The sequence below is a fragment of the Capra hircus genome, chromosome 15 (genome assembly GCF_001704415.2).
Source record: "Capra hircus breed San Clemente chromosome 15, ASM170441v1, whole genome shotgun sequence".
Taxonomy (NCBI): Eukaryota; Metazoa; Chordata; class Mammalia; order Artiodactyla; family Bovidae; genus Capra; species Capra hircus.
Genome location: NC_030822.1, coordinates 48778890 through 48802995, shown reverse-complemented (window position 1 = coordinate 48802995; position 24106 = coordinate 48778890). Strand labels below are relative to the sequence as shown.

The 24106-nt window shown below is 42.1% G+C and overlaps 1 protein-coding gene and 1 pseudogene across 1 annotated transcript in view; one reads left to right on the top strand and one right to left on the bottom strand.

Moving 5' to 3' along the window:
- The window catches only part of C15H11orf63 (chromosome 15 C11orf63 homolog), an 80728-nt gene that overhangs the window by 24939 nt on the left and 31683 nt on the right, over window positions 1–24106 (top strand). Inside the window, exon 4 of the mRNA XM_005689564.3 lies at window positions 19749–19862. Coding sequence (XP_005689621.2) covers window positions 19749–19862 — 114 coding nt within the window. The remainder of the gene's footprint in view (window positions 1–19748; window positions 19863–24106) is intronic.
- On the bottom strand, window positions 18654–19569 carry LOC102171805 (annotated as a pseudogene).

The following is a 24106-nucleotide window of genomic DNA, read 5'->3' as shown; positions in this document are numbered from 1 at the left end:
GAGAAGGAAATGGCATCCCACTCCAGTGTTCTTGCCTGGAGAATCCCAGGGATGGAGGAGCCTGGTGGTCTGCCGTCTATGGGGTCACACAGAGTCAGCCACAACTGAAGCGACTTCAGTTCAGTCGCTCAGTCGTGTCGACTCTTTGCGATCCCATGAACCACAGCACTCCAGTCCTCCCTGTCCATCACCAACTCCTGCAGTCCACCCAAACCCATGACCATTGAGTCAGTGATGCCATCCAGCCATCTCATCCTCTGTCACCCCCTTCTCCTCCTGCCATCAATCATTCCCAGCGTCAGGGTCTTTTCAAATGGGTCAGCTCTTCGCATGAGGTGGCCAAAGTATTGGAGTTTCAGCTTCAGCATCAGTCGTGTGTCTGTGTGTGTGTGTGTGTGTGTCTGTGTGTGTGTGTGTGTGTGTGTGTGTGTGTGTGTGTGTGTGTGTGTAGTGAAGTCACTCAGTTGTGTCCGACTCTTTGCAACCCCATGGAGTATAGCCTACCAGGCTCCTCCATCCATGGAATTTTCCAGGCAAGAGTACTGGAGTGGTCCGCCATTGCCTTCTCCAGAGGATCTTCCCAACCCAGGGATAGAACCTGGGTCTCCCGCATTGCAGGCAGACGCTTTACTGTCTGAGCCACCAGGGAAGCTTTTATATATATGTGTATATATATATAGGGTGGTGGCACAAGGACGGCAGGGTACAACATGGGTATTTTTTTTATTATTATTATCCAGGTGATTCTATTATCTTTCCAGTTCCCATTGATAATCACTGTACTGTCTTTTAACTTGTACAAATGATGCAATATGATTATAAACTTTAGTCTCTCTGTCTATAAAATTGGAATAATAGTATGTCCCCTCCCTTTCTCGTCTGATCATTTTGAGGGTTTATTTTACCCCAGATGATGGATTCAAGACCTGCTGGAGCCAGTAAACTTAGCTCTATTTCATGGACACACATAAAGCTCACATCAACCCACCTCCTAGGGGACATGTTTGTGGACATGGAGAATAGAATGGCTGGATCAGTGCATCCACCACCCTTATTGCAGAAACAGATTGAAATTCATCACCCAACAATGTGAGATCATTTTCAAACATGAAGGAGAGGTTGTTCTATTAACTAGGGATACCCTTGGGGCTTTCTAGGTGGTGCTAGTGGTAAAGAATCTGCCTGCAAATGCAGGAGACTCAGGTTCGATCCCTGGGTGAGGAAAATCCCATGGAGTAATAAATGGCAACCCACTCCAGTATTCTTGCCTGGAAAATTCCATAGACAGAGGAGCCTGGAGGTCCATGGGGCCAAGGGGAGTCAGACATGACTCAGCTACTAAGCGTGCGCACACACACATATGCACACACACAGGGATGCTTTTAGACCTATTCAAATTCAAACTGGTATTATTTAGGGTACTTTGACCTGTTCTAACCTGTGAGTATTTTCTGAAGGAACAAGAGAAAGTGAACATTTGTGATTTTTTTCTTAACTCAGGAAACTCTATGGTCTTAAAAGATTATGTCATATCCTTGCCTTCGTAACTGAAAATAAAACAAAGGAGTGGATATGTATTTTTAGTTGATTATCAAAACAAATACTTAGCTGACCTCAAACAGAATTTTCAAGATTTTTTACTCAGTTCCAGTTGTGAATGTACTTTTCCATGAAACTTATGTGACATTTAAAATTTTGCTTGGTCACTCATTTTAAAATACAAATAAATTCTGTGAAAGCTGTTTATGGTCAATAATTTCTCCTAGACTAAGGCAATATTTTTCCTTTGTTTTTAAATGTATTCTCAAAAGAGAAGAGGCAAATAGTGAAGCAAAAAATAATTAGTTATATCTCCAATAATAAAACTGAAAAAAGGTTTATCATAAGCTCCTTAATTGACTTAATTGCTAATTTTTCTTAATAGTCATAGCTTAATTTACAAACAATATCAGGGTGTGTTGATTGTCACTGATTCCATAGCATAATCTTGTTTCATTATGCCCAGGAGGAAACTTTAAAGCAGTTCAGGTTTGCCCAGTCTTTAAGCTCTTGAATTATTCTGTGAAATGGCCATGGATCTTTTCCTCCACTTTCTCCAGATTCAAATGTCTAAAGGCTGATTGCTAATTGTACTCAAAATTGTTTCTTCCTCATTTTCTAACATACATTTCCTTCATTTTACTCCAATTCCTTAAAAAAAAAAAAGATGCAAACTAGTTTGACCTAATAGTGATATACAATAATAGGTGTAACTTGTTTTTTGAATTACAGTCAGTAGCATAGAATGATGTGTTCACAAGTCATTATTTATGTATGAAGTATGTGCAGGTCTTTCTGCCAGTACAGATTATATATTCCCTGATGGGCAGGAACTATGCCTTGTACTTTTTAAGATTTTTTTTTCTTTTTTTGGATGTAGATCACTTTTTAAGTCTTCACTGAATTTGTTATAGTACCATTTTTGTTTTATGCTTTGGTTTTTTGCCCACAAGGCATGTGGTTCTTAGCTCACCAACCAGAGATCTAACCCGCACCTGCAGCATTGGAAGGTAAAGTCTTCACCCCTGGACCAACAGGGAAGTCCCTGTACTTCTCTTTAAATCTTCTAGCCTAACATACTATCAGGGCTCAGTACACATATGGGAAACAAAATGTGTCCATCTTCTGTCACCTCCAAACTTTATTCTCTTTACTGTGATTTGAAGTTTATGTGTGAGAAGTGGTATTTCTAGAACAGTGGTTTGAAATCCTGGCTGGATTCAATGGGGGGGGGCGGCGGGAGGCGGCAGTGAAGAGAATGTGATCCTCACTACCCAGACCAGTTTACATCTCTGGATGAGATCCTGAGCATCAGTATTTTTAAAAAAGACCCTCAGCGGTTCTAACATGAAGCCAGGTTTGAGCAGCATTGTTCCACACGAGAGCAGTGGTTCTCATCCTTGGCTTCACATTGCAATCACCTGGAAAATGAGAAGCGTCTTGGTTCCTGAGCCTGCAGCAACTGAAATTCTAATTTCGCTTTTCTAATTGCACAGTTCTAGTTCTAAATTCTAATGCTTCACTTTGGAAGCACTGTGGAGCTTCCAACGCTTGCCAGGTGACCCTAGTATCTCAGCAAGACTGAGAGTCTATGATCTAGAGCAAGGATTCACAAATGTTAGTGTATCACAATCATCCAGTTGTTGTTGTTCAGTTGCTCAACTGTGTCCAGCTCTTTGTGACCCCAGGGACTGCAGCATGCCAGGCTTCCCTGTCCTTCACTATTTCCCAGAGTTTGCTCAAACTCATGTCCACTGAGTTGGTGACGCCACCCAAACATCTCGTCCTCTGTCGTCCCCTTGTCCCCTTCTTGTCCTTCCTTTCCTCCTCTAGAATCATCTAGAGAGCTTGTTAAAGCAGCTTGCGGGACCTAACCCAGGGATTTCTGACCCATTAGGGGTAGGGTGGGGCCCAAGGGTTTGGATTTTTCTACATAGTTGCCGAGTCCACTATTCTGCTACCAAGCCCACACTTTAAGAACCACTGATCTTCTTTCCTTCAAACCTCAAGGTATTTATGAACCCCCGTAGGGCGAGTTTAAATATAGATTTTGATCCAGTAGGTCTAGAGTGAGATTCAAGAGTCTGCATTCCCATCAAACTCCCAGGCGATGCCAAGGGTGCTGGTCCCTGGATGACACAGAAAGAACATACAGGGTTTTCCAGAAATCTACAGTAACAATTGTGTAAGCCCCTGCTCATTGGCCCTTGATGTTTGCAGTGGCGGAGGATGTGAGGTAAGAAGTTGGGGTGGCAGGTTTGGAGGCTGTTTTAGATTAAGCAGCATCTGTTTGGAAGGGTTTCTTTTTGGAAATCTGTTTGTCCCTATTCATTTCTTTGAAAGAGATGATAAACATCTTACAACTAGAGATATTGAAAGGATAAATGAACTCTGTGGTTTAGTGAATGAATAAATGTCGATTACCACTACACAGTCAAGAAAACCCATCATTTTGTTGCAAATCTCTATGCCCAGTGAATCAGACAGGATCTTAAGCAGTGCATTGTTCTTTGAGAAGATTTGAAATTAAGTCTAAGAAGTTCACAACACAACATCCCAGTAAAAATGTCAACCCATTAAAAAAAAAAAAAAAGGTTGAAAAGGTAATTATTAAGTTCACGTAAGAAACAGGCAAGAATAATAAGAACACAAGCTCTGCAAATTAAGAGTCATGAAAGATACGGCAGAAGCCGTCACAATATTGTAAAGTAATTATACAATTAAAATAAACAAATTTTTTTAAAAAGAGTCATGAAAGAATGTAGCCCCACTAGATAACAGAGTATACTTAAACCCTCAATAATTAAACAATAAAGTTTTGTTTAATGCATTTACAGACACATAGAACAGAAAGTCTAGAATTAGGACCAAATTAGTGTGAGAATATATGATCTGACATAATTATTTGATAAAGGCAAGACCTCAAATCTGTGACGAAATGATGAGTTCTCCAAGAAGACAACTGGATAGACATTTGGGAAAAAATTAAGTTGTATACATACCCCATATCATATAACAAGATAAATCCCAAGTGGGTCAAATATTTAATTTTTAGAAATTAAACCACTGTATACATATGGCTGATTTATACTGTAGTACAGCAGAAACTAACACAGCATTGTAAAGAAAGTATACTCTAAAAAAAAAATTAAACCGTAAAATACTAGAGGGAAAACAAGAAAATTCTCATATAACTTTGAAATTATTCAAAATCCAGAATCTGCAAAACATAGATTAATTTGACTACACTTCCCCCTTGAGCAACATGGGTTTGATCGCACAGGTCCACTTACTTGTGGTTTTTTAAAAATAAATAAATACTACAGTACTACACAATGTTTAGTTGGTTGAATTCAGAGCTACAGAACTGAAGATACGGAGGGCTGACTGTAAAGTTATACGTGGCTTTTCAACTGTATGGAGGGTCAGTGCCCCTAACCCTCACTTTGTACAAGGGTAAACTGTGTATAAATATCAAAAGCTTCTGCAAGAAAGAAAAGCATAAGAAAATCAAGATACAAAGAACTAGAAAAATATGTCTAATTCATATGACAAAGTAATAACTCTAATATGTAAAAAGCTCCTAGAAGTCAATAAGAAAGGGACCAATAGACAGTATCTTTTGTGAATATAAAAATTCACAAAATATAGGAATGTATAGTTCACAGAAAAATTAATACATGTGGCTATTAAACATATGAAAACATATCCAACTTTGGTCATTTAGGAGAAATGCAAATTAATACTATATTGGGATTCCATTTTTCATCTATAATTAAACCAATAAAATTCCCAAGTTTTTATTAACCTCTGGGCAAAAAAAGTACAATCAAGCTGGTGAGAGAATAAATTGAACTAACTAGTATGAAGGACAAGTCGCTAATATCCACTTAAAATACAAATACTACACACACTCCTGAGAAAGCAAAGCATAATGGCCAAGAATATAGGCTTTCAAGCCAGGTTGGGTAACACTGCCACCTGCTAGCTGTCTGACCTTGGGCAGGCTGTGCAGCCTCTCTATGCCTTAGTTTTCCTCATCTTTACAATGGAGATAATAATAGTACCTTCTTTCCTCAAAGGATTATTAAAAAGATTAAGTGAATTAATATATGGAGAGTGCTTAACTTGATGCCTGGCTTATAGTGAATGCTATATAAGTGTTAGTAATTATTATTTTTTAAATTTGACCCAACATCTTCCTCTCCCAGGACTGTAGTATCCTTGTTATATGTGTGAAGTTTTGAAATAACCTTGTTCAAAATCATTCATTTCATCCTTATTTCTAATAGCAAAAGATTAGAAGGTACCCAGATGTCTATTATTTGGGAAATGTGTAATAAATTATGGTACGTCCATATACCAGAGCATCCTATAGCTTAAAAAAAAAAAAAGTTCCCCATGAACCATTATGGACAACCTCTCAGGATTTATTGTTACTAAGACAGAAGTTAAAGTTGTAGAAAAGTGTATATAGTGCAAAAAAAGTGGGAGGAATAAAAATATATATATTTTCTTGATATGCTTTTAAAATAGTGAGAAAGAATACATAGGTGGTTAATTGTAGAGGATGGGGCAGAAAAAGAGTGGGACCACAATTCTTCATTTCATGCCTTTACATATGTCTTACTTTTGAACCATGCTTACGTGTTTGCAATATCTAGTGTTTTGTGGGAACCCTGGTAACTTTATACTCCTTGATTGCTCAGGGTCACCTAAATTGCACTTCTGCTTGAAAATAATGGCTCAGAGTAGAACCACTGATATTTTAAAGTTGATTTCTCCATGATCTTTTCACCATTTTTCATAAATCTGTTTATCTTACATTAAAATGCACTGGAAAAAATCACCTTTAGAATGCATTATGAGATCTCAGACACATGATGTGCAAGGCAAGGAATTGATATAAAAACCAACACACACTAGAGGGCACCTAAGTATCACAGTCAGCCAATACTTAGCTAGTGCATATTCAGTGCTTGCTTTTATTCAAGACTTGTTTAGTAGCCAGAGGTATTTGTCTGAAACTCACTAGAATTAAGTCAATTTATGATCTACCATTAAAGGAAATTGTCTCTTGAAAAGTGAGCTACCTTTCTATCTTGATTCTTTTTTTTTTTTTTTTTAAGGAAGAAAAAAGATTTTTTTTTTAATTTTTTTATTTTTTTTTAAATTTTAAAATCTTTAATTCTTACATGCGTTCCCAAACATGAACCCCCCTCCCACCTCCCTTCTATCTTGATTCTAAAGTGTGACTTTGAAGACTGATGAAGGTGAAATTTATTATGGGCTCAGAAAACAGCAGGAAGTGCTTTATACATGTTATTCTGTCTTTCCCTTGTAATTTCTTCAAGAAATTACAGATACTTTGCAGCGCGCATATAGAAAGTTTATTCCATTACCTATGGCCTTCAAAACAATATAAGGTCCTTACACAGAGTCCACTACCCGTTCTGAGCATCAGCACATCTTTGAGGCTGTTGCTGAGGCAGCAGGTCACTCATCGAAACGTATCTTTATTGAGCACCAGCTGTATGTTAAGTAAGTGCTAGTGATATCACAGGAAATAAGAGATGTAGAGGCCAGTCTTCAGGAAACTTACATCCAATCACCTGATGAGAAACATCTAACAAAATAATTTTGGGTAGGGATCAATACCTCAAAGGATACTGAGTCAACTTTCTTTAATAAAGGTATAACTGGGATGTTTAACGAGGTGCTTAGGGAAGCTTTCACTTTCTAAGAAGATATGATTTGAGACGTGAATGAGTAAGAAAGTGAAGACTATGTAAGCCCTGGGCAAAGAGCTTTGGTTGGTCCCAGCCTTGGAAGAGGCTACACAATATAGTGGGAGAAGAGATGAAACCAAAGAAGAACACTGGTTTGGGAGTCAGACTATCACAGGTTAGATGCTGGCTCTTCAGCGTACTAGGTCGTATCATTAACTAGATATTTGAGCAAGTGACTCTTTAAACCTTAGCTTCTTCATCTGTTATAGGGGGTTCATTTCTGCCTTGGAGGGCTATTGGAAGAATTTATACAAAGCTCCTGACACGTGGCAGACACTCAGTGTAGGGAAGCTGTTATTAAATGGGTCGTTCCTTAAGTCACGAAAAAGGAATCCACCCTGAAAACAGGTCCCCCCAAATGGCTGTGTTTTTTCAGGCTACAGTGTCTGAAAATGAAAAGCATATGACTTCAGGTAGAGTAAGAACAAAATGTTACCAAAAGAATAACATCTGTAGACCCTAGCTTCCCAAGTGGCGCCAGTGGTAAAAGAACCCACCTGCCAATGCAGAGACCAGTGAGGGTTCTATCCCTGGGTCGGGAAGATCTCCTGGAGAAGGAAAAGGCAACCCACTCCAGTACTCTTGCCTGGAGAATCAGGTCAGAGGAGCCTGGCAAGCAACAGTCCACAGAATCACACAGAGTCAGACACGACTGAATGGACTTAGCACACACACAAGACTCTAGCAGCTCATTCTATGATGTGACTCCCAAAAGACTGTCCACTGACCAGGTTGTCTCCTGAAGGTCCCCTCATCAATCAAACACTGCCCCGGGGATTACAGGACCCTATAGTCTTGTACTCATTGGCAATATTTCTTTAAGAAGTTGCATTTGGCCTCAGTTAATGTTTCAAACATTTATACTTGGTGACAAGGAACTTAGTGAATATTTGACGCTTTGGTCTCGAAGGGCAATTTCGTATCACAGCTTTTGCAAATCTAACTTCTCCACTGCAGCCACAAGTGTTCTTCTTGGATACAAATCTGATCATATCAGCCAGCTGCTTAATGAGGGTCCCTGTTAATTTTAAGAGAAGAGTCGAACCCTCAGAGTGGTACTCGAGGCCCCCTGTGACCTGGCCCCTTCTGCCAGTTTAGCCTCGTCCTTTGTCACTCCTGCATCCTATGCTCCAGCCGTACTCTGGGAACTCACGGCTCCCTGAACCCAGCATTTCCCCTGGCCCTCTGTCTGGGCTGATGAATTACCCTTCCCTGTCCTGTTTCCTTGGGAAAATCTCACCCTCCATTTTGAGATTCAGCCCAAAGCCCTCTGCCTTTAAGACACTCTGAGTTCCTCACTCATCCTTGAACACCCACCATAAAACCCATGACACCACGCTGCACTATTTAATGTTTGTGTCTGTATGTCTTTACGTGACTCTGAGCTCCTGAAGGCAAGGAATGGCTCATCTCTGAATTCCTAGAGCATGGCATACAGTAAGCATTTTCGACATCTTTTATGAAGGAATGTAATTTTTAACTACTTGAGGGGAGGTGGTTCAAGTTTTTACCACTCTCAAGTGAAAAAAACTTTCAGAACTGAGGAGTTCATGCTCCTGAGTTAAATAATAGAATTTGGCATTGAAAGACCAGATTTGAGCCCCATTATTATTAGAGCCAGTTATTGCCTTTGGTAAATTAAGTCTTGAATGTTTACCTTCTTCTGCAGATCCAGTTATTTAGATGGCAAAAAAATATGTTATATGTGAATGCTCTGCATAATCATATAGCCTTGTATAAACGTTACATTTATTACTGAATGTTTTATCTGAATTTAGTCTCTTATTGGATATGATTAATATCTAAGTGATATAATGCTCTCCTTTTCTGTGGTTTTGAATATCACGGTTTAAGAAACCTTTGGTTGTCTATAAAATTAAACTTCTTTTATTTAAATTATGATCATCTTTTTCTAATTATATTTGGTCAGAATCACAGAATGCTTTTTTATAGAATTCTTCCAGTTTGGTGGTGTTTTTGAGTCCCACGTCTCATAGTGACAAAAAAATATTATTCTATAGAGTAGGTACTTTGTGTATGTTCATTGCTGGATTTTTTTTTTTTAATTTTGCCCTATGCAACCACAACAAGAGCACTTACTTATAACAGCATAATTTAAATTGAACTTTATGGTTTTTCAATACAAGACATTTCTTAAGGCATCTTTCTTGTATGCGCTAGTCAGCACTGATTTGTCTGATCTATAGAGCGACACTTCATTAATTAAGCATTACTGAGGAGGGACCCGTGAAGAGACAACTTTCCTCATAACTGAAGCATGCCCTTTCAAAAACCAGAACTTTAACAGAATAAATCATGTCTAAGGATAACTTTGAAAAAACATGTCTGGACTATTTGCAGGAGCAGAGATGCGGACACAGAAAACAGGCGTGTGCACACAGAAGGGGCAGGAGGGGGGCGGGAAGGGCTGAGAAAGCAGCGCTGACGTATATGCACGGCCACGTGTAACACGGCCAGCGCGTGGGGAGCTGCTGCACAGCACAGGGGGCTCATCGAAGTACTCCGACGACCCAGAGGAGGGGAACGGGGCGGGGGGTTCAAGAGAGAGGGGGTATGTGCACACATATAGCTGACTCGCTTTGCTGTACAACAGAAATTGAAACAATAGTGTGAAGCAGTTGTCCTCCAATTAAAAAAACATAATGATAATGTGCCTGGAGAATGTGATAATTCTGTGCTCTCTTACCCAGGCCACAGTGCCCCGTTCTGCAGTAAAGTCAAGAGCCATGGTGATGAGCACAATCCTTTGCCTCTTTACCAGATGCCACGTTTCTGTGGTCATTTTTGTCCCTGTCAGAGTACATGCTCTTTAGGAGCTTCTGGCCAAGCAGGAAGCAGACATGTAAACAGGACCAAGTGGTAACTGCTGTCCTAGAGACACATGCAGCCCCAAAAGAACCCAGAAAAAAAAATGCCCAGGTCTGTCTGGGGAAGTCAGAGGGGGCTTCATGGAAGAGGCAGTCATAGAACTGAGTCTTCAGGGAGAAGTAGAAGGTAACACGGAGAAGGCAATGGCACTCTACTCCAGTGCTCTTGCCTGGAAAGTCCCATGGACAGAGGAGCCTGGGAGGCTGCAGCCCATGGGGTCGCTAAGAGTCAGACACGACTGAGTGGCTTCACTTTCACTTTTCACTTTTCACTTTCATGCATTGGAGAAGGAAATGGCAACCCACTTCAGTGTTCTTGCCTGGAGAATCCCAAGGACGGGGGAGCCTGGTGGGCTGCCGTCTATGGGGTCGCACAGAGTCGGACACGACTGATGCTACTTAGCAGCAGCAGAAGGTAACAGGTGGAGGCAGGCAGCAAAGAGACCTCAGGCAAAGGGAGCACATGGGGTGCTAAGAGGGTGCGAGAGGACACTGCTAAGTGGAGACCTGCGAGTCTAGGAGGAACCACTATGGTCCTGGTCAGGAACTGGCAGCCAGTCAATCAAGTCAAGTGGTTAAAGCAGTATGACAAACGACGTTAACTATCTTACTTTCACTCTAAGTATATAAATATACATTAACTCACGAATTTTTTTTTCCACTAAGGGGACTGGCCTTCCTGTCAGTGCATATTCTGTGGACTGGAGTTTTGCGACATCTTTCTCACATCAGTTTGAAAGATCTATGGTTTCCACTTCCGATTTCTTGAAAGCAAAGTATTGATAAAAACTTAGCAAGTGCTGGGAAACAATCTAAGAACATAACCTTTCTAGATTTTTGTGACTGTGTCCTCTAGTCTCTTACACACACAGACACAGACCTCACCCAGTTGTGATATTGCCATTTGCTTGACTGGGTCATTCTAAATTATTCAACTCAGTTTTTGTGAAAACAACTCTCTGTTCACACTCAGATTTCTCCAAATTATCTGATCTTTAAATAAAATTCATAATTTGAACAACATATACAATAGCAATAAACAAGTAAAAGATTCTTGGTAAACATGTAACTCAACTAGTAGAAACAGACATATCAAGGCATAATATGAGTGTTTGCCTATGGGCTTAAGTTAGGCTATCTTAAGAAAGGACTGGAGAGTGTTACTTAGTCAAGTGAGTTAGTGAAGGAGGAGGCCTAGATCGTATTGTGGATGACTGGACTGTGAGGATGGAGGTCCATATTTAGGCTAGAGAAATGGGCATGGGCCTATCACATGGGCCCTTATGTGTCATTTTAAAGGAAGAACTCTCAGAATATGGTCCCTGATCAGCAGCATCAGGACCATTAGAACTGCAAACTGGGAACTCATAAGAAATGCAGCCCAGATCTCCCAAACTGGAAACATCGGGGTGAGGCCTTTACATCAGTGTCTTTGTTTTGGTTTAGGGGCTGTTTTGGCTGTGCTGTGAGATCCGTGGGATCTTAGTTCCCTGATCAGGGATCGAACTTGTACCCTGGCAGTGAAGGTACTGGGTTGTAACCACTGGGCCACCAGGGAATTCCCTACATCTGTGTTTGGTTTTTTTTTTAAAAAAGGTTTATTTATTTGGCTGCATCAGGTCTTTGTTGTGGCAGGCTGGCTTAGATGCTCTGTATCATGTGGGGTCGTAGTTCCCTGACAAGGGATCAAACCCAAGTCCTCCGCTTTGCAAGGAAGATTCCTAACCACTGCACGACTAGGGAAGTCCCTACATCTGTGTTTTAACAAGCCCTCCAAGTGATTCTGACACGTGCTCAAGTTTTAGAACTACTGTGCTGAAGAGTTAGGCCTCTCCTTTATGCGACATGGAATCACCGAAGGGTTTTAGTCACGGAGCAGTTTGAATCCTCTGACCATCCAGAGGTCACACTTACGTATCCTTAGCTGCGTTATAGGGAGTTCAGGTTGCTCATCAACCCTCGCTTACGTTTCATGCCACATTCCTAAAAATCTCTTTCACCTTCTTGAAAATGGTTGTTGGCTTCATTCATTTGCATACAGTTATTAAGAGCTTCATATGTGCCAGGCTTTGTCCCAAGTGCTTGGAATATATCAGTGAAAAAAACTGACAAAAATAAGGGCCAGCTTCCTATTAGGAGGAGGCAGACAATAGACAAAATAGATCATCAGCGTATTAGCAGGTGATGTAAGTGGTGAGGAGAGGAAGGAAGCAGAGCAGGGGCAGGGAATGCTGGGGGTGGGGGTTACCACTGCAGACAGGTCACGAAGGTAGGAGAGAAGAGCTTTCTTGGGAGAGGAAACAGCAAATGCAAAGGGCTGAAGAGAGGAAGGGCTGATGGGCCTGGAGCCAAGCCAGCAAGGGAAAGAAGAGACATGGGATCCTAGCTTCTACCTTGTATCGCTGATAGTCCGCCACCTGGCTTTAATTGAAAACCACAAGTCTAGGCAGAGAAACAATAGATTAGATGTGTTCTGATATCAATGGAGCAACCAGTGAGCAATGTAGATCAATCTTCTCACTTAGTAATGTTTACTGAGCACGTATGTGCCAGGCACATCCAAAGTCACCACCCAGCTCATGGGAGTAGTGCCCCTGCAGCCCTACAGCCCGGCACAGAGTCCCTCCTTTTCCTGCCCTAGTGGGGCTTAACATCTAGAGGCAAGACAAATGTAACGACCAGGGTGAAACTCGTCACACACAGAAAAGGACAGAACACTAAGGTGGTGAGCTCAGGTACATCTGTTATAACTTCCTAGGGGTATCAGGGAAGGCTTCCTGGAGGAAGTTATATTTTGGCCAAGAGTAGACCAGTGAATGGGACTGATCAGAGTAGGTAAGGTGAAAAGTTACCATGCAAAGAATGGCGTGTGCATGGACCCAGAGCATGTGGCCCAACAACAGACCTGAAAACATACAGTCTAACGAGAGCAGGAGGAAGAGGCAGAAAACAAAGAGGAAGTAAAGAGCCTCTGATGAGGGTCAAAGAGGAGAATGAAAATGCTAGCTTAAAACTCAACATTCAAAAAACGAAGATTATGGTTCCATCACTTCATGGCAAATAGAAGGGAGAAAAGTGGAAGCAGTGACAAATTTTATTTTCTTGGGCTCCAAAATCACTGCAGATGGTGACTGCAGCCATGAAATTAAAAGATGATTGCTCCTTGGAAAGAAAGCTATGACAAACATAAACAGCATGTTAATAAGCAGGGATATCACTTTGCTGCCAAAAGTCTGTATAGTTAAAGCTATGGTTTTTCCAGTAGTCATGTATGGATGTGAGAGTTGGACCATAAAGAAGGCTGAGCACTGAAGAAATGATGCTTTTCAACTGTGGAGCTGGAGAAGACTCCTGAGTGTCCCTTGGACAGCAAGGAGATCAAACCAGTCAATCCTAAAGGAAATCAATCCTTAATATTCATTGAAAGGACTGATCCTGAAACTGAAGCTCCAATACTCTGGCCACCTGATGCAAAGACCTGACTCATTGGAAAAGATCCTGATGCTGGGAAAGATTGAGGGCAGGAGGAGAAGAGGATGACCGAGGATGAGATGGTTGGATGGCATTACCGACTCGATAGACATGAGTTTGAGCAAACTCTGGGAGATAGTGAAGAACAGGGAAGCCTGGTGTGCTGCAGTCCACTGGGTCACAGAGTCGGACACGACTTAGTGACTAAACAACAGTGAGAGCAGGGAGGATAGGCTGAGTGTAGAGGATGTGGGACCTTATAAACCTTTTAAAGGTTAAGGGCAAAGGAAGTGCACTGAAGGGTCTTTAAGTAGGTGACTGGCATAACTCATGTAGGGTTGTAAAAAGCTCAAGAGTCTTATACAGAAATTGAATGTGAAAATAATATGTTCAGAGATCTCAGTGTCATCGGTTTCTGAGTAGATGCATGCTAAAAACATTATGAAGTGATCTATAGCAGCAGTCCCCCACATTTTTGGCACGAGGGATTGGTTTCGTAGAAGACAATTTTTCCAGAGACCGAGGGTGGTAGATGATTTCAGGATGATGCGAGCATTACATTTATTGTGCACTTTATGTCTATTAATGTTACATCAGCTCTACCACAGATCCCGAAGGCTGGGGACTCCCTGTTCTATAGGCTAGAGAAAGTGGCCAGCGGCAGAGCCAAAACATTTCAGGTGTTTTGTCTCTAAATAGCTGAATAATTATTACAAATGCCCAGATAATTCAAGCTTGAAACAACTGTACTAAATACCCTTGTTGGAGCCCAACAGCCTGACGTCCCTGCCTCTTCTGCCAGCCACAGAAGAAGATATGTAATACAGGCAGCAGCAGTGCTGACCTTAGCTGGTCCAAACTGACACAGAGCAATATGGATTAGAAACAGGACAAGTTAACACTGCACATCACTCATCAGCCAAGTTTACAAAGAGACGCACACTGAGTCCACTGATTATGCTCCTAAGCGAGGATTCAATAACAGATGTGCTGGAATGATGATAAGCAAACAGCAACTTTGGAAAAATAGGACCCTCTGGCCGATTTTAATCTGGATATATGCTTGTCACATATCATAAATACCATCAAGGAATGAGAATAACAGGGAACCTAATAAATTCACACAAGACTCTCCCACAACAACTAAACAGGAGGTTATTAATAGAATATAACGGAAAGGGGGGAAACGGACCCAAACCTTCAGCGACTGCAGGACCTCACAGTGATACTGTATTTAAACATGTTTCAATGTGTATGTCTGTGGGTACACGCGGATCCACATAGGGCTCTTGGTAAAGCATCAACTTGTTTTGTGGTGCCGATTCCCTAAGAACCTGAAGAGTTTCTTTGAGACAGAAGTAGCCAGCCCAGTCTAGCTCAGCTGTACTCAATCTGAGTTGCTCTCCTACATACAAACCCTCACTTCAAAGCCAGGAACATAATGTACAATTTTTTAATGGCTCTAGACCCAGGCACTCAGGCGCTCTGCTCTGCGCCTTACCTCAGTGTAAACACCTAATCAAGATTGCCCGAGCTTCAACAATAGCAGCCAAATGCAATTCGAGAACCACAGGCCTTTGAAGTCCTCCCAGCAAAGGCCGGTTTTCTAGTCCGGGATAATGACATGGCATGATTGCTGTCTTTGTTGTATCTTTTCAGTAGAGAAGCAATTATAGGTCCCAATTTAACAGAATAGACATTACACAGCTTATGATGCTCAAAATGCAATTTCATTTGATCATTTTCTCGATTTGATTGGTATTAATAGAATGGCTCACCAAGGGGAAAAAAAAAGAAATAGCTAGCAGAGGTTGTGTCCCATTCCACTTTCAAAGAGATAATGTAGAAGTATGCTTTATCCACCCGGAGACTCAATGGGGGGCTTCACACACCGAGTTCTACCAAAACAGCCTGTGGATGGAAATACTGTACATCTTACATTATCTGGGGAAGGCAGTGTAGGGCAATGCCTTTATATTTTTTCATCTATAAACTTTTTATCAGAGCTCCATTAAGGGACCCCATGGTTGTTTACCAAATAATATCACCAGTGAAAAACCAAATTAATGAAGTCCCCTTTACAAAAGCTAGGGCATCAAATCTCCTCGTGGCAGATCTAGGAATAAACCCAGCTTCTCCCAGGCTCCAGCGTGTCCAAGACATGGCGTGTTTGAGACTGAAAACAGGATTATTTCCTCGCCTGCTTAAGCAGCCTATTTAGATTTTTTTTTTTTTTCGTTTTCCCTGTCCTGACTGTCATTTCTCCTCCAGGACAGAGTTGATCTCTCTTTCAAATGAGTTATGTTTCTGTTTCACATCACGGCAGTAAGGGATTGAATGAAGCCTTTCAGAAAACAATGACGAAAGTTGCAAAATCTTAATACTTTTATTGTCATCCCGGTTTCTGCAGACAGTGAAGGGCGGAGAGATGCAAACACGAGAAAGCTGCTCCTGACCTTGAGCTCTATTATAGTATTATAACTCCAAACTTCCCATCTCAGCGCAAGTTCAACTGTTGCATGGTATCATGAAGTTTTCCACTTGCAGAGTAGGTAATTACTCAAAACCTATTGATTACTTCCATTTGTAATTTAAAAAAAAAAAAAAAAAACCTCCATGATCCAGCAGTACATTGTGTTCCAGTATTAGCAGTGAGAATTCAAACATGAAAAAAGTTTTACTCTCATTTTTTTCCCTTTTTACAGATCAACCTTTTAAACATTGAAACTTTCACACTATTTGATTTGGGCAGTTGTGATCAGGAGGCATTCAGATAGAGGGCTGCACCCCAAACAAACAAACAAAAAACAAATTGTTTTTCTTGTGCCAGAGAAGCTACCTTGAATAAGGAGTGAGGTTATCATCACTGTCAAATGCTTTGTTGTTCAGTAGCTCAGTCATGTCTGACTCTCCGACCCCATGGACTGCAGCACGCCAGGCTCCCCTGTCCTTCACCATCTCCCAGTGTTTGCTCAAACTCATGTCCATTGAGTCAATGATGCCTGCTTACTAGCTAGTATTTAACAAGTTTTTTTGCCTTTCTGCACTGAATACTAGTCTGCATGCGTAAGTATGAAGTAAAAATCAGCCACACGGGGAGAATTTAAATGCAACCATGCAGATCCTAAACCCCAATGCACTTTCTGAAAGACGGATTGACTTATTCTGTGTTGTTTCAAAGGGCAGAGGGATAGAAATTACAAACGTATCACTGCTCTTATAAGGAACAGCCTAGTAGAATTTGGGCTTCCCTGGTGGCTCAGACAGTAAAGAATCTGCCTGCAATTTGGAAGACCCAGGTTCAACCCCTGGATTGAGACGATCCCCTGGAGAAGGAAATGGCTTCCCACTCCAGTGTTCTTACCTAGGGAATTCCATGGACAGAGGAGCCTGCCGGCCTACAGTCCATGGAGTGGCAAAGGGTCAGACAGGACTGAGCGACTAACACTCATTCATAGCAGTTAGGTTTCTCAAAGATGGAAAAGAATCTTCATCATTAATGAAACAGAGATTCAGAGATCTAACACTTTATTGCTCCAGCGGGTGATTGGAAGGACTGGATCTCCCACAGCAAGGGACTGTTCACAAGCCACCTTACTCTGCCTTCCTCTATCCATCTATACAAATACTGACAAGCAGATTCTCCTGCCTGGAGAAGGGACACGTGATTAGGCAGTGAGGGGAGGAAGGTCGACCAGGGATGCACGGAAACATCAGAGGGTGTGCTGGATTATCTTCAGAATCTCTGCCACCTTTAAGATTGCGGAACTTTACGTCTGTTCTCTGAAATGCTACCCGGTGGCTAGAATTCCATATAGTGCAAAGACAACCTAATCTCTCGACTTAAAACAGGTAGGTAGGGGCTTTCCCTGGTGGCTCAGTGGTAAGGAATCTGCCTGCAATTCAAGAGCCACAGGAGACCTGGGTTCAATCCCTGGGTCGGGAAGATCCCCTGGAAGAGGGTATGGCAACCCACTCCAGGGTGTTTTTTTTTTTTTCTTTTTATGGTTTTCCTTTTTATTTAATCAAAGACAGTGGATAAATACAAATATAGCTCAATTACTTCAGATCATTCTTCATATTGTATACACACAGGCCAATGAACATAATCTTAAAAGAAACCTGCAGTCAGCAATGAAATGTGTACAGCTTTTCTTTCCCTCGCTCAAAAAAATTAAAAAACACACAAACTTAGAATTGCATCCCTGGTGGCTCAGATGGTAAAGCGTCTGCCTGCAAGGCAGGAGACCTGAGTTAAATCCCTGGGTTGGGAATATCCCCTGGAGAAGGAAATGGCAACCCACTCCAGTATTCCTGCCTGGAAAATTCCATGGATGGAGGAGCCTGGTAGGCTACAGTCCATGGGATCTCAAAGAGTCAGACACAACTGAGCAACTTCACTAAAACTGTATCAACACACGCTCTCCTGTGACAAATGATCCAGACATAAATAGTAGGTGCAAAGAAACGATATGCTAACATATGTATAACCTTTGTCAGTGAAAATCAGAAGCAGCCATAATGATTAATATATATTCAGTTACTGATAACTAGCTGTGCCCTAAAGGGCATTATCAAGACAGAAATTGTGCTGCAGAGAAAAGCTATACACAATGAGAAAATAAACTGCAAGATTAAAGCATGCATGTTTAATACTGGGAAAAAATCACAGCCCTCCAAAATTTCTCCACGTTTCTTATAAAAGCCCTCTGCACTCAACTAAAATTAAAATGATCTTAAAAGGATAATATTCGCAGAGTTTACTTAAGTCTTTTCAGCCACAGAAACTGCATTGGAAATAAATGTTCAGAGTAATTTTCAAAACAAAAACAAAAATCTATTCTTTGATGACATTCATGATTAAAGGTCTATGCAAGATACATTGCTTTACTTTCCCAAGGACTAGGGGTAAAAAACCTCATCAGTTTTTAGTTTGCAGATAACCAAAGGATTTTGTATTCCAGCAGTTCAAATCTTCTGGATCTTTTCACCAACAACTACTGGATTTTCTTTTCTGATTTTCTCAGCAGCCATCAGTCTTGTAATTTTAAGAGCAGTTGTGTACATCTGAGTAACGGTGTACACCGCAGTAAACATTTCCACGCTGGCATTCAAACCCAGTAAGTCCCACTTTCTTCCTGCACATGAAACAGAGATTCTCTTTCTGTTTTGGCTTTTCAAGAGACTTGGTTTTGCTCTTCAGATGGCTGCTATGCCGTTTCTGATACTGAAGTTTGCAGGTCTTCTCTTTCCAGTATTGCTTTGTCCATAGATGTACTGTCCACTTGGGGAAGACACTACAGATTCTGATGAAAGTGACTGATGTGATACAGGGCTCGGTTACATAGACAGAGATGTAGAGTCTAGCACTGACTGAGCTTCTGGGACACTGCCATCTGTGCTCTGGGCCGGTAAAGATTCAGACAAACTAGTGACAGAAGGTACAGGGGGGCTTATTCTACCTTCACTATTCTGAACTACTATTTGAAGATGTTCTTTATTGCACACTGAACACACGCCATTCGTACCAGGGTTTCCATAAAACCTGCAGCCAGCAGAACAAAGCGCAGGCACTTGGCTGTGATTAGTTTCTTAAGCCACGTTCCCCTGTTGTGCAGCTGGTGACGGCTCGGTCTGCCTGACACGCTGCCCACTGCCACCGATAGCCACCAATGAATGGAGACAGGTGAGGCCGCCGAACCCTGCTCGCTCCAGGCCCACTGCCACTGGCCCTCCCCACTCCAGTGCTCTTGCCTGGAGAATTCCATGGACAGAGGAGCCTAGTGGGCTACAGTCCATAGGGTGGCAGAAGAGTAGGACATGACTTGGCGGCTAAACAACAACAACAAAATTTGACTCCAAAACACCAATTCTCACATCATCCCTGCAAGAGAAAACATTGTTTATTCCTATTTTCCTTGGGAATAATCCGGGTACCCAAGGTACCTGAGCTGAATGGTTGAAATGAACCATAGGTACAACGTAACTCTGCAGGACCTCTTTCTAGAGTACAGACTAAAATGAATCCAGTTAACATGCTGTCTATGTTTTACCCCTGCAGATCTCCTACCCCGGCAGAGTAACTGACAAGACGTCTATTCAGAATGCCAGAGAGACTAGAAATGTCACTCTAGACCCTGAAGACAAATGGCATCAAAGAGCCCAACAGCTAAAGGTCACTTCCTAGATTGAATTTTAAGTGTGTTTCAAGAGTTACTGCTGGATCTAAGTGATGGTCTGTGGCTGACATCTTATCACTTAAGGGTTTATTCTTATGCCTGAGAATAGTTACCCACTTTCTGATGGGTAAGAAGACTTCTGCCCAGATGGGCCATTACTTGCTCAGCCAGCCAGCCCTCCCCACTTTCCCAAAGTTCTCTTTCCTAGAGGAAAATCATTACATCACTCTGAAGATATTCAGAGGAATGGCCCGGAAACAATACAGGCAGGTCCAAAACACCGTCCGATCCCATACTGTTCCCAAGTCTGTTTCCTGGGGACTTCCCTGGCGGTCTAGTGATTAAGACTCCATGCTTCCATTGCAGGGGCCTGGGTTTGATCCCTGATCAGGAAATAAGGTCCCACATGCCACACGGCATGGCAAGATTAAAAAAAAAAAAAAAAAGGTCTATTTCCTTTTGGAGTTATCAGTCACATAGTATCCCTATGTGATGGTGGGGGGCACAGTCCTTAAAAATGGATGGGAAAGCCCAGAGCCTCAATAAACCCTCACTGGCATAACATGAAAGCCTATTACCTAGTAATTCAGCATGATGACATCCCTTTGGGGGCCATGGGTTTACTACTTTGAAATCATAATGTTGTTTCAGGGAAGATTTTCACGAAACTGTCCTCACTGACTGTTTTTCTAGAAGAATCCAGAAAAGGTCTAGCAGCTGATTTCTTCTTGAACCAGTATATAGCATTATGTGTAGTAGTGATTCTTGACTTCTCTGGTAGCTCAGACAGTAAAGAAGCCACCTACAATGCAGGAGAGCCCAGTTCGACCCCTGGGTTGGGAAGATCCCCTGGAGAAGGGAATGGCAACCCACTCTAGTATTCTTGCCTGGGAAACCTGATGGACAGAGGAGCCTGGCAGGTTACAGTCCACGGGGTTGCAAAGAGTCAGACACGACTAAGCAACAAACACTTTCAGAAGGAGAAGCCCTTTGAAATCACCCAACCTACAGAGCCTGTTGACATCATTAGTTAGAACTATGTTCAATGAAAAAGCAATAATAAGAATAAAGCTCATTCCAGGGACTTCCCTGGTGATACAGTGGTTAAGACTCTGTGCTTTCAATGCAGGGGACATGGGTTTAATCCCTGGTCAGGGAACTATGATCCCACATGTTAGGTAATGCAGGGGTGGCGGGGCAGGGGGTGGGGGGTGGAGAACAAGAAAAAAGCTCATTCCAGTTTCAGAAACATTAGAGAAGAGGCACAGCTCAAATCATCTTTTTTTTTTTTTTCCCCACCAGTGGCCTCCAGGCTACTTTCAGAGTTGCAGAAAAAGAAATGAACTACAAGGGCCATCCCAGCTGCAAAAGGCTATAAATCTAAGATTCTTTATCTCTAGTTAACTTAAATTACTATGGGAAACACACTTGAAGCATGTAAGAGCCTCACAGCCTCTAGTTTTCACACTTGTCAGTATGAGAAATTGTAGGTATCTCAGCCAATGGTAAAAGAATCAGGTAAAACTGGGATGCTTGATGCATGGCATGGCCCTAGGCAGAGGCAAGAAAAACCTTTGTAAAGAAAAAATCAGAAGAAGGCTGTTTCATCTGAGTGTCCTGGACTCACTTCGTTCTAACCGACTCCTGAGTGAAGACGGTAAGAAGCAAAACAGCTAAAGACTGTTGGACCTAGAAAGATGGCTACACAGAGCAGCCCAAGGAATGTTTCCCTTTATTCAGAAAGGATTTCCTAGCTGCCCGCTGCACCCAGCACACTGACTGGATACTCAATGTGCAAACCTCCAGGCTGCCTTCCTTATTTTTTACCCTTTGGCCCCACAGCGTATGGGATCTTAGTACCTCGACCAGGAACTGAACCCATGCCCCATGAATTGAAACTGCAGTGTCCTAACCACTGGACTGCCAGGAAGGTCCCCGGGATGCCTTTCTTTCTTCTCCTCAATTACCCAGCTCCATTGCCTTTGCTCTGGTTCCCCTCCTCCTCCTGCCTCTCCCAACGCATCCTGTCATGCGTGTGGTCAGGACCACTCCTCCAGGGCTCACCCTGTTTGACCTTTGTCCCATTAGCTGCTGTGTTTCTTTTGTACCAGCTACTCTCTAAGTTCCTTGATAATTCCCATAATTTTGTATGAATTTTTCTCTCCACTTCCTAAGACACTGCTTTGCCCAAAGCTGATGCTCAGTATTTAATGGTGTACTCAATCACTCAGTCGTGTATCACTCTTTGCCAGCCTGTGGACTGTAGCCTACCAGGCTCCCCTGTCCATGGCATTTTCCAGGCAATACCAGAGTGAGTTGCCATTTCCTTCTCCAGGGAATCTTCCTGACTCAGTAATCAAACCCACGTTGCTTGCGTCTCCTGCATTGGCAGGTGGATTTCTTACCACTGCGCCACCCAGGAAGCCCAGTGATGGATTAGAAAACCATTTATAGGTCATTTAGTGAATCTTAAGTGAAAATGGGCCTCATCTGAAATCTTGTTCTTAAAAGGTGACTTTCAAAGAATCTACACATCCTTTAGTAAACATACTCTAACCATGAGTAACTCTTACTAACATAGAGATACCTCTATGTGAAATCAAAATAATTCAGACAATAAATAATTATTGAATACCTACTATGTTCCAACCACCAGCTTTTAGGTGTCTGGCCCCAAAGACATGGACTTTTAAAAACTCTTCAGAAAAAAAAATAGAAATAAAACTTAACAAAAGACCCTTTTAAAAATGGTTCCTACCCTTAAGGAGCTCAAAACAGTTATGTAGTCATCAGAATGCAGTGATATGAAAGTCGGCATAAAATGCCGTGTAACTAAAAGAGCACCTAATTCTGCCCTAAAAAGATGGGAAAAGCCTCTTGAAAAGGCAGGGCATCTAAGCTGACCCTGGAAGGATGAGTCAAAACATGCCAAGCAGACACACATGAGAGCAGAGGGATGAAAGTGGGGGGAGTCTAGTCTTTCCTGAGAGTTTTGCTGGAGTTCAGTGACTAAAGGGGAAAGTATGAGGAGGGGACAGAGGTTGGGCAGGCTAGCTGGGGGCCAGGAAAGGCTCTCTATGTCAATTAAAAGATTTTTCGCAACTAAACACTTGTGCCGCAACTACTGAGCCTGTGCTCCTGAGCCCGGGAGCTGCAGCTCCTGAGCCTGTGCTTCTCAGCAAGAGAAGCCACCACAATGAGAAGCCTGCGTACCTGTGCCACGAAAAGGGAGGAATGTATCCAACTCATTGATGCAAGTCTCAAATGATTCAGACCAACTAAGTGATGATGGGACCAGCAATAACAGTTTAAATGACAGACTGTATATTTGTGTGTCTGTCTACACATGGAGAGTGAGTGATCTATAGAGAGAGAGAATGATGAAACGTGGCAAAATGTTAAAAAGTGAATCAGCCTTTTCCCCGGCGGTCTCTGACCCGGCTGCCGTGTCCTTACCGAGCTCCGGACACGTGCCGAGCATCCAGCTGTGGACTTTTGAGCAGATGCAGCCCCAGGATGACTCAAAAGTAGGGCATCCTTGGCCCTCCTGAAGAGATGAAATTAGTGGCAAGTGGACCACCTATCTGTATGGCATTATCAGATGCCTTTGCCTGAGTGAGAAACCTTCCTCCGCTGGGATCCCGGAGGTCTGATGGCCCTTTGTGACATCCAAATAAGTAATGTATGTAGTCCTTTGGTCCTGAAGGTCCAGGAACATCTTTTGTTCTAATACTTGATCTTTGAATCTGGTTCCTGACAGTGAGCTCCTACATCCCTTAGAACTTCCTGGGTGATAGTAAAGTCTTTGTTCTAAAAAAAATAAAAATAAAAAATAAAAGTGAATCAGTGAGGATATCTGGGAGTTCTCTGTGCTATTCTTGCCTTTTTTTTTCTGTAAGTCTGAAATAACAGTGTAAGTGTGAAAAAACAGAAAGTTAAAGAAAGTGGTACCATAGGATTTAGCAACTAAGAGGTGGTTGGTGGCCTGAGCAGAGCAGTTTCACTGGGGCGGTGAGAGTAAGGGTTCACCTGCAGAGTACAGGGGTCAGGATGAGAGCGGGGAAGATGAAAACCAACCTGCATTTTAAGATGCTTGGTGATGGATTATAAGATGAGATGTTTGGGGATTTTTTGTTTGTTTTTTTAATTTTTACTGGAGTAGTTGCTTTTTTTAATATATAGTATAGACAACTTTGCTGACGAAGGTCCGTATAGTCAAAGCTCTGGCTTTTCCAATAGT